We start from the raw sequence: 11,121 nt of genomic DNA, 5'->3' as shown, positions 1-11,121 counted from the left end.
AACTCTGAGTTATTAAAAAAGAAGAAAAAAAGCATCCAAACAAAAATTATATATATAAAAAAACATAGAAACACCCCGAACTTAAAAAGACAAAAGAAAAAAACACCCCAAAAATTACATTAAAAATAAATTACATTAAAACTATAAAGCTGTATGAAAGTACAAAACTCAAGTAAAGTACAAGTACGTCAACGGTACTTGGGTACATGTACACACACACACACACACACACACACACACACACACACACACACACACACACACACACACACACACACAGAGGACTGGGTCGAAGGTGGAAGAATGCATGCCTGGCGTATGAACGAGTAGAGAAAGGGATGAGTGGAAGTCTACTGTTGCAAACGTTTTTCTGGTGGGACGCCACACCGCAACACACACACACACACACACACACACACACACACGTGCGCGCGCACACACACACACGAGGGCCAGCCAAAGGTCTGAAGTAACCACAGACTTCTGAATGTTCTAAATATAGGAGGATTGATAGGATCTGTGGAAAAGGGCAGGCTGGGGAGCACACACACACACACACACACACACACACACACACACACACACACACACACACACACACACACACAAACACAAAAACACACACACTAACACAATCAGCCTCCTACGCTCACCAAATTATTTAGCAATTGTGGAGAAGAGGAGAAAGTTGCTGACAGCTCCGATAAGCTTGTTACAGCGAATCAGCTTTTTTTTTTCTCGACCGTCTGAAACAGTTTGACAGAAAAGTGAAAAATCGTGCGTCTGTGTGTCGCTGCCTGAAAGTCTGCAGCTGATGCAGGAAGAGAGAAAACAGGTTAAAGCAAATCTGCACAACTATATTCTTCTACTCCTCTCCTATCTGTTTGTACAGCTTATTAACCCTTTAACACCTGCGTCGGCATCAGTTTTCTTGTCCTGCGCCTTCTCCAAGTATCTAAACCTCTGAAACCTGAGAAAGCTGTTTTGATTTCTTTCAGAAACACAGGAAAAATCATAATGACTATCTTGGCAAGAAATGTCCTGCAAACCCAAAAAAATTAATTTAAAAAAAAAAGGAAACTATGATCAGGAAATGATCTGAAAACTAACTATAATCAAAAAACAGGGAAATTTCCAGAAAGCTATTCTTATAATTTCCTTTTGATATATATTTAAAATTATGTTACAAAAAAAAAGAAAAATTTAATTACATTGCAAATATAATTACTTTCTTAAGGTCATTTTCTTGTTTTTGTTGTTTGTTTGCATTTTTTAAATTTTTTTTCTAGTTTTCTCCTCTGAAACCTGATAAATTAGCTGAAATTCTTTAAAAAAAAACAAAAAAAAAAACAGGAAAAAACATGAAGCAACTTGGCAAGAAATGTCTTGCAAACTATAAAAAATAATAATAATAATGATAATAATTTTAAAAAATAGGGTGGCGAGAAAATCATCTGGAAATTATTAGATATTATCAAAAAAACATGAAAAAATGCCCACAAAACTTTATTTATAATTCTCTGAGTTATATATTATATATTATATATATTGGTTTTTTTCTGACTTTTTGCTCATTTTTGGGCCATTTCTTGTTAAGGTGCTCGTCACCCACTTCCCATGTTTTTTTTTAAATAAATCCAATTTTCTCAGGTTTCAAAGGGTTAATTACAGCGAAGACACAGCATGTCTTCAGTCCAAAGCTGAAATAATTTCTTGTTTTCCATTTATTCTGGTAAACTGAAAATTTGGGGGTTTTGAACTGTTGGGTCAGATGATGACGTTAGCTCGGCCTCAGGGAAACTGTGATGATTTTTTTTTTTGACTAAACTTCGATGATTCGTCAAAAAGTTATTCAAGAGTTCAACGGATGATAAAAATAGTCCAGATTCCATATTTCGTTCACGCTGCGTTTTTCAAACTGCTCAGACAAACGATGCCATCGCTCTGTATGCGTCCATCTCTAAGAGTGTGTGTGTGTGTGTGTGTGTGTGTGTGTGTGTGTGTGTGTGTGTGTGTGTGTGAATGTGGGGGGAACTCCTGTCTCGGCCCTGTCCCAGGACCCCGGAACCTTCCAGAACACCGGGACCCGACCACACAACAAACGGCCCCGTCAGCGTGATTTATCGGCCATTCACCACCAGGTCACACACACATATATACACAAAGACGCACACACATTCTCCGAAAAAAAAGCATCAATATGAGCACGTATGAAAGCGTTCGGTGAAAAGTTTACCTGAAAGAAAACAAAAAGATGCGCTCGGGCAGATGTGCGTGCAGAGAGTGAAAGATGGAGGAATGTGCTTCTTTTGATATGATAAGAATGGTTGCAAAAACAATGGAGGAGAGGAAAGAAAGAGGAATAAAAGAGCGAAGGAGCTGAATAACTGCGACGGAGTCAACCGATTCTGATCGGCAAAAGAAAGGGGAGGGAGGACGGAGGCGAGGAAGAGGAGGATGGAGCATGCAGTGGGAGCAAAGGAGGGGGCTTGAAGTAAACATCGATGCTTCATGAATGCAATTTTTTTCTTTTCTCCTTCTCCCCATCTTCCCCCCTTCCTTCTCCTCCTCCGAGCGAGAGAACAAGAGGCACTACATCATCCCGACAGGCGGAGAAAGAGAAGAGAGGGAGAGAGAAAGAGGGATTGTGACGGAGGGATAAAGGGCTATCCGTCTCTGTCTGTCACCTCATTCATCGTCCCCTGCTCCGTCCTGCCGGCCCATCCGTCATCCGCTGTCACACACACACACACACACACACACACACACACACACACACACACAGAGAAAAAATACACACACTTCTGCACCCACTTTCACACACTCCACAAACACACACATGGCATCAAAGACGGGCAGGCGGACACACAAACCCGCTCTCCGCCCTGTTTCACACATTCACTGCGATGGACACACACACACACTTGCACAGCGACGATGACACACACACACACACACACACACACACACACACACACACTGCAGCCAGAAAGCCACACAAACTTCGGGCTCTCCGCCCTGTTTCACACATTCAGCGACGACACACACAGCCGAAAGAATAAGTTCGGAAGATGGCAAACACGCACTCTCACGCACGTACGCACTTCCCTGCCAAACGCTTTTTTTGTTAAAAAAAATAAAAAAAACGCACAAACACACACACACACGCACACACACACACACACACACACACACACACACACACACACACACACACACACACACAGACACACACACACACTCACTCCGCCCAACATCCTGTATTCTCCAGTGGAGGCGTCCAGTTCTGTCCCTCCTCTGACTGGTTCTGCTCTGGTTTTCCCAGGATCCCCCAAAACGAGACGCCTCAGCACACAGCCGGGCCGCTTCCTGCGCTCCGTTGTGTCTAAATATCAGGTCTGAGGACCGATTTCGGACCCCGGGGGAAACTCGTAACGCGGTTTTGAGCTGGTGTCGAGATTTATGGCCTCATTTCACGAGACGCCAGCAACTGAAATTCACCAAGTCTCATTCTTAAGCGATCGTCGTCATTCAAAGTCATAAGATATCGCCACTTTGCAGCGGATTTCCATGTCTGCATATTACGCTCTAGGGATCTTTCTGTGTCTGCTGTTGACGTTCGGGGAGGCCACGATCGACATCAGGATGTCAATGAAAGCACATGATTATTTCATTTAATTATTTATTGAGTCTGTACACAATTAAAGTCCAGCAGAATAAAAGAAACGTTAAAAAATGTGCCAGAGGCTTAAACAAACAGCTAGAGATGATTAGTTTTTGACTAAAAGGCTACGGATGGTTAAATTTAGGCAAAAAGGGCACATGGTAAAGTGTGAACCCCAGACTCCCAAATGAAAGTCCAGGATTTGTTGGATCCATCTGCACTTCCTGCCCCATCGGGACCTTCGTGCTCCTCATATTAAAACGTTACTGGCAGCATTTCAGCCTGACGCCGTCCAGCGGCGTATCATGCAGACTCAACAGGTTCCATCAAGCCGCATTCTCAACTGACACAACTGTGGCAGGTGCCGTCCGTAAAATAACACCTTAACACGCCCAAATCATAAAACTTTCAGGCTACATTTAGTTGCTACATTTCCAGACCTGGAATTGCTTTCTGCAAATTCCATGACCTTCCAGGTTTTTTTATGACTGTGCGAACCTTGTTTTATTTTGTGAAGCCACTTTTAGCTCTGATATATGTGTTATAGATATAAAGTTCATTATTATTATTCACTTATATAGTTTTTTTAAGATGTATGTGTATGTATTTGGTTGTACCATTTTAATACAATTTTTTATTTTTTTTTTACTTGTAACTTACTCATTCCCTTATTTATTTATTTATTTGCTTATTTATTTTGTAACTGCATTCATAGAGATGTCATGTGGGACTCTTGAGGGTACGTACGGGACAAAATACGAAAAAAAAGTGTTTCTAAGGTTCAATACCTTTTGTTTTATTTGTTAAAAATAATTTAATACAATCATTAAAAAGGAAATAAAGTTATGAAGTTTATCTGTATATCTTATTTCCAGCTTTTTTGTAAAATGGTAAATTAATGTGGGATTTTTTTCAGCAGTCATTTGAGTGAATAACATAAAAACGGAAGATGATTTTGTGGATGGTGCAAAATAGAAAAAGGAGGAAATTATGTGAGAGTATTGGAATTTTAGGAGGTGAGACAGACAGAAGACAATAACAAGACATAAACAAAAAAAGACAATGAAAAAGGTGAGAAAAGAGGGATGATGGGAGGATGAGGGGGACATGAGACTAAGGGCTGCTGAAAATATAAAAGTTGAGGGTAAACAACAAAAACAAAAATCAGAAAACCAAACGGAGGAAGACGAGGAGGAGGAGGAGGAGGACCAAGTGGGAGGATGGGAGGAAGGATGAAAAGGACAAGTGGGGGGAGGAGGAGGAGGAGGTAGAAAAAAGATAGTGGAGAGAAAAAAAAACAGAGAAAGAGAAAACGAAGGAGAGAGGACCACGAGGGAGACAAAGACCTACTTGTCTCAAGTCACTGAAGGCCAGAAGCAACGTGTCACCCTGGAAGCCTGCGACCGGGCCGGCTCTGGCAAAACCTGTGGGAAAATACAAACCCGCCCCCCCCAGTCCTCCCCCGGAGAGAGGGAAGAGAGGAGGAGGAGGAAAAAAAAGAGGGTGAAAAACGGAATAATAAAAGACCTGGTCGGATTCGCTATGCATCGGGATAGATTGGCAGACAAATGACAGCCTGGGGAGGAGGAGGAGGACGGGGAGGACGGGGAGGACGGGGAGGACGGGGAGGACGGGGAGGGGGAGGACAGGGTGTTAGAGTCATGTCGCCGGGTCTTGTTGAAGAGGAGAAAGACAGTGTGTGTGTGTGTGTGTGTGTTCGTGCTCGTGGGTGTGAAAGTTTTTGTTTAAATGTAGGTTGTGTTGAATGTGTGTGTGTGCGAGACTTGTCACAGTGTGTGTGTGTGTGTGTGTGTGTGTGTGTGTGTGTTTATTTGTTGTTTGTACAGGGCTTCGCCTGCATGTTTGAGAACAGTTGAGGACTGTTGGAGTTTGAACCCAGGGTGACGCCGGTGTGTGTGTGTGTTTGTGTGTTAGTGTGTGTGTGTCGGGGTCGTACGGAGTGTGAGCTGGGGTCTTGGCGTCAGTTGGCCCCCGTAAACAAGCCGACTGGTATTCTGAGCGAGGGAACGAGAGAAAAGAGGAGTGCCGCGAAAGAGAGGGAGAGCGAGCCTGTAGCTAATCTCTTTCACCTCAGGACGCGCACAGACACACACACACACACACACACACACACACACACACTAACACTAGGCCATACACACCACAGCACTGATTACACGCCTGCCATCTTCACTGACCCCCGTGAGACACACACACACACACACACACACACACACACAGGGCTGTACTCATGACCTGCGGAGCAATCGGCTAAACCAGTGATACTCAACTTATGGCCTACAAGCCAAATTTAGTCCCTGATTGGGTCCCAGGTGCCCCCCCCCCCTAATTTCTTAATGAAAACGAATGATTCACACTGGGAATTGTTTTTGTACTTTTAGTATAAATAAGGCGCCAGAGTGCATAAAACAGCATAAAAATAGAGCTTGTTTATTAAAAAAGCATCTGTTGAAGATCTCCTCATAGCCTCCTACAGTCATAGATAAGCCCAAAATGTCCTAAATCCCAGAAATTTGACGAACATCCTAAAATCTAAGAAACGTCCACAAATCCAAGAGATGTCCTAAGATCTTACAGCTGTCCACAGATCCTAGAAATGTCCTAAAATCCCAGAAACGCACTAAAATCCAAGAAAAGTCCTAAAATCCAAGAAAAGTCCTAAAATCCTAGAAATGTCCTAAAATCCAAGAAACATCCTCTAATCTTAGAGACGTCCTAAAATCCCAGAAGCATCCAAAAATCCTAGAATCGTCCTTAAGTCCTATAATTGTCCTAAAATCCTAGAAACATGTGTGGGGCCGCTGTGACTGGCCCCTGGCCCCCTGTCGTTTTTTAAGTGTCCCATAAGAAAAGCAGGTTGAGAATCTCTGAGTTTAACTAATCTCTAATCTTCTCCTCCAACCAAACCTCTATGTAAAAACAGCTAAATTTGACTAAAACTTCACAGTTTTTCCCTCCACCTTAAAAAAAAGGATTATTATGGCCGTTTTCTGGTCCGTCGCAGGTGCGGTTAAAGTTCGGCTCAAACTCGGATAATATTAGAGAGAGACTGCGGTTGATGGTTAACAGAAACCAGAGTTGACTGTTTGGTAGGAAACAGGAGGCTGAAAGCGGTCTCAGGCCCAACCATCCACCCCGAGCTCCTCCCTGTGAGGTTTGAGCCACTAATAACAACATCGTGCTCCGTCCACCTTTGCTCCTCGGAGTCTGGAGATCCGCAGGGCCGCAAATAGTCCCGCAGCTGCAGCTCTGTTAATGACAGGTCTCCTTTTTCACCTTTTCTGCCTGCCTTTCTTCTTGCAGCTCCGATCTTTGTGTTCACTTTTACGTCACATTTGTGTCAATCTCTGCATGTTTTCCTGTATTTCTTCCTAATATTTCCATTTATTTTTCAGTTTTAGCCAAATTTGCTTCTTTGCCACTCTAATTTTCCACTCCTTTCTCTTTTTTCCACCCAATGCCTTTCCTATCACTGTTTTTTCCCATATTCCCCTACCAATTCATTCCCATTTCCTTTATATTTCTAATTTTTCCCATTTTGACCAAATTTGTTTCTTTATTCCTCTAATTTTCCACTTTTTTCTCCTCATTTTCCTACATCATTCATTTCCCTTTCCTTATTTTATACTTTCCAAGATAGTTTATACTTCTGCTTCAATCAATTTCTCCAATTTATTTCAAATTTTTAGTATTTTTTCTTTTTTCTCCCTGACTTTCTTTCTGTTTTTCTTCACAAACCTTGATTTTCTCGACTCTACCAAATCTCCTCCCCTTTTATTCCAATTTTCCATTTTTTTCTACCTCAGTTTCCCAAGATATGTTTCTCTTTTCATCACTTTTCCGTCTAACAGTTTCCCTACACATTTCTAGGATTTCAGGATGTTTCCAGGACAATTCTAAGATTTTAGGACATCTCTGGGATTTCGGATGTTTGGAAGATTTTAGAATCTCGCTGGGATTTAAGGACATTTATAGGATTTTAGGATGCTTCTGAAATTTTAGGATGTTTCCAGGATTTTAAAGCATTTCTCGTATTTTAGGACATTTCTAGGATTTTACTATGTTTCAAGGAAATTAGGTCATTCACACAATATCAGGACATTTCTACGATTATTCTACAATTTTAGGACATTTCTCAAATTTTGGGACATTTCTTGAATTTCAGGATGTTTCTAGGATTTTAGCAGGGTTTCCTCCACTGGCACTTTTTTGATAAACAAAATTAGAATATGGATGGGGGGCCACCTGGCACCCTACTGGGGCCAGATTTGGACCGCGGGCCACAAGTCGAGTATCACTGATCTCCGTGTCACTTCATCTTTATAATTTTCTTTGTTTCTTCTCTTCTTTTATCACGTTAGGTCCTTCCTTCTGCTCACTTTTCTCTCCTTTTCCTCATCGTCTGATTTTCTTAACCTCTTCTCTGCCACCTTTTTTTCCTTCTTCCTCCCCCAGTGAGAGCAAACATTTCATCTGTACCTCCCTTTCTTTTCATCTGCCACAATCCTGAGATTCCTCCTTTTATTTCATCTCTAATTCCTTTTTCTTGTGCTCCCCCTTCACTTCCTCCTTCTTTCAAACTCACCATTAATTTCACTTTAATCCCTCCTCTCATTCATGTATTTTGCCCTCTTCTCTGCCCCCTTTTTCTTTCTTGTGTACTCACTCATTTTTTTATTTCACACCTCTTTCATTTAATCCCATTTTCTCTGCTCTCTTGTTCCTCGTCCGCTTTCATCCCATTCTGCTCTTACAGCCTCCTTTTTTTATTTAATCCCTTTTGAATTCACTTTCTTTCTTCAACGCCCTCCAATAGCGCGTTTTTTTTCTTCTCATTCATTTAATATTTCGTCTTATATCAGAATATTTTCTGCTTTTTCACTTTTGTCTTTTTAATCTTGTCTTCATGACTTCCCTTATTTCGTGTTTCTCGTTTTTTTGTTATTCCTTCGACCCCTGCTCGCTCCATTCATCTATTTTTCGCTCTTTCTTACACCGCGCGTGTTCGTGAACCCATTGCTCTTTTAACTATTTATCCTCTTCCTCTGTCAAATATTCCCTCTTTCACTGCACTTCTCTTCCTCTTACCTTTGATTTTTCATTTCTCCCCCTTAAATCTGATCTATTGCTCTTTCCCCCATTTTCAGCTTTTCTTCCTCTTCACACTCTTTATGTTCTTCTTCACAAACAAAATGTTACAGTTCCTTCAGTATTCATACGCATTTTTACATTTTATATTTCCGTGACTTTAAGGGCGAATTTTAAAGACCATACATTCTCTGATCATATTCACTCTCACTTCTTTTTAATTATATTAGCTTTTTAAAATATGTTTTATTTGAATAAATAAGAATTCAGAACAGGATTAGAACTGAATATTTAAACATAATTAAGGGACTGTTCAGTATTTATGAGAGGGGAGGATGTGGTGCAAAAAGGGGGAAGCATGCCAAATCATTTTTAAGCACTGGGGAGGGTTTTGTGTGTTTTATTGAAAGGAACATACAACTTTAAATGGCTGCATTTTATACTTATTTTACCACAATATTTAAAGAAAATGTTTCCTTAACAAAATTTGGACATTTGTTTTTGTTTATAGATTTTTTTTGGTGATTTCTAAAAAGAAAAATGTGGACATTTCTTTTCTTTAATTTTTTTGGTGACTTTTTGTTTGGTCTTCTTTTATTCTTTAAATTTTTCTGATAATTCTAAAGATAAAATCTTGGCCATTTTGTTTTCTTAAAAAAAATGTGATTTTTACAGAAAACATGCCTTGAAGTCATATTTTCACTTTTTTTTTCTTTAAATTTTTGGGTGATTTTTAAAGAAAAAAAAACACTTTGTTTTCTTTAAAGAAATTTGGTGATTTTAAAAGATTGATTTTTTACAATCATCAAAAACTTTCAGCAATCACAGCCAGAAACTGTAACAGACTCTATCACTGGATTTTCTAATTTATGATAGTCCTTGCGATTTCCAAAATCCATGACTTTTCCAGGTTTTTCATGCCCGTAGAAACCCTGTTCCTTAATTTTTTTCCTCTTATGCTCATTTTAATTTCTCCTTCTCATCCTCAGCCTTAATCCATCCACCTTGCACTTTTCATTTCACGTCTTTTCATTAATCCCTTTTTCCTGTTCCTCTCTCTGTTTTCTCTTCATTCATTCTTTTAAATTTAATCCCTCTTTCTCACCATATTCTGCTTTCCTTCTTCGTCTTTCTCTCCTCCTTTTGAATTATCAACACGCCTCAAATGTTTCACCTCTTCTGCCTCTTTTTTCCTTTTCATTTCTTTCCTCACACTTCACTTTCCTTCCCATTTGTCTCCGTCTGTCCTGAATAAGTAACTCTGTAACCTCCTAACCCCTCCGCAGCACTGCACGCATGTCACTGCACATCACATCACACACACACACACACACACACACACACACACACACACACACACACACACACACACACACACACACACACACACACACAGCGACCCGCCCTGTGACTGTAAGAACCTTGATCATGTAAAAAACGAGCCAACGACGCCTCGCACTCTTTCACCCCTCCCCCTCCTCCTCTATCTGCGAGTGCTCTGCATCTTTAAGTGTCAAAAAAACAAGACGAGGTTGGAGAGGGGGACGAGAAAAAAGAAGCGATTGGAAGGAGAGAGGAGGACGAAATGATGGAGGTGAGAAGAGAAAAAGGATGAGAGGAAAGCTGAAAAGACAAGGGATGAAGAAAACGGGAAAAAAAGCTGGAAAAGGAGAAAAGAGGAATATATGAGGGAAAGAGAGATAAGGGAGGAAAAGGCGACACATAAGGTTTTTAGGAGCACTGACGGGATCGAAGATGTTCTCCCCAAAGTGTAACAGGTTGATCCATAGCGCCCCCTGCGCTCTCCAACGCAAACTGCACAAATTACGCTTTAAAAGTTTGTTTTAAAAGCTCTCTGTGCACCGTTCAGGCAGATATTTTTGACTCTAGATTTTTAATTAATGTCATTTTGTGTGTTTGTGTGAATGTGTGACTGCATGCTGGGATGCATAAAGGAGGACAGATTAAAGAAGTAAAGAGCAGAGGACAAAGAGGACGAGGCAGGGGATGGAGGACAAAAAATCACTAAAGTATCAATAAATAAATAAATAAATGTAAACACAGGAAAAAAATATGAAAGAAAAATGTATAAATAAATAGGTATAGGAATAAATATGAAAAAGTATAGATAAATAAATACAGGAATAAATGTGGAAGAAGTAAAAATAAATATTTACAGAAATAAATTTGAAATAAAGTAAATAAATAAATACAGGAATATATATGCAAAAGTGTAAATAAATGAAAAATGAATGAGTGAATAAATAAATAAATAAATACACTAGATTAATAATAACTGTATTTATATAGCACCTTTAAAAACAGAGTTTACAAAGTGCTTTGGCAAA

At 40.2% G+C, this 11,121-nt stretch overlaps 1 protein-coding gene across 2 annotated transcripts in view; it reads right to left on the bottom strand.

The window, feature by feature from the left end:
- The window catches only part of exoc6b (exocyst complex component 6B), a 141,920-nt gene that overhangs the window by 59,271 nt on the left and 71,528 nt on the right, over positions 1–11,121 (bottom strand). For both annotated transcript variants that reach the window (XM_088073991.1, XM_088073992.1), the window contains one exon: positions 5,015–5,088. In XM_088073991.1, coding sequence (XP_087930117.1) covers positions 5,015–5,088 — 74 coding nt within the window. The remainder of the gene's footprint in view (positions 1–5,014; positions 5,089–11,121) is intronic.

This window comes from Plectropomus leopardus, chromosome 23, assembly GCF_026936395.1.
Source record: "Plectropomus leopardus strain MGB_pleo_1.0 chromosome 23, ASM2693639v1, whole genome shotgun sequence".
Taxonomy (NCBI): Eukaryota; Metazoa; Chordata; class Actinopteri; order Perciformes; family Serranidae; genus Plectropomus; species Plectropomus leopardus.
Note: the sequence above shows the minus strand (reverse complement) of the source record. Positions and strands in the feature narration are given on the sequence as shown.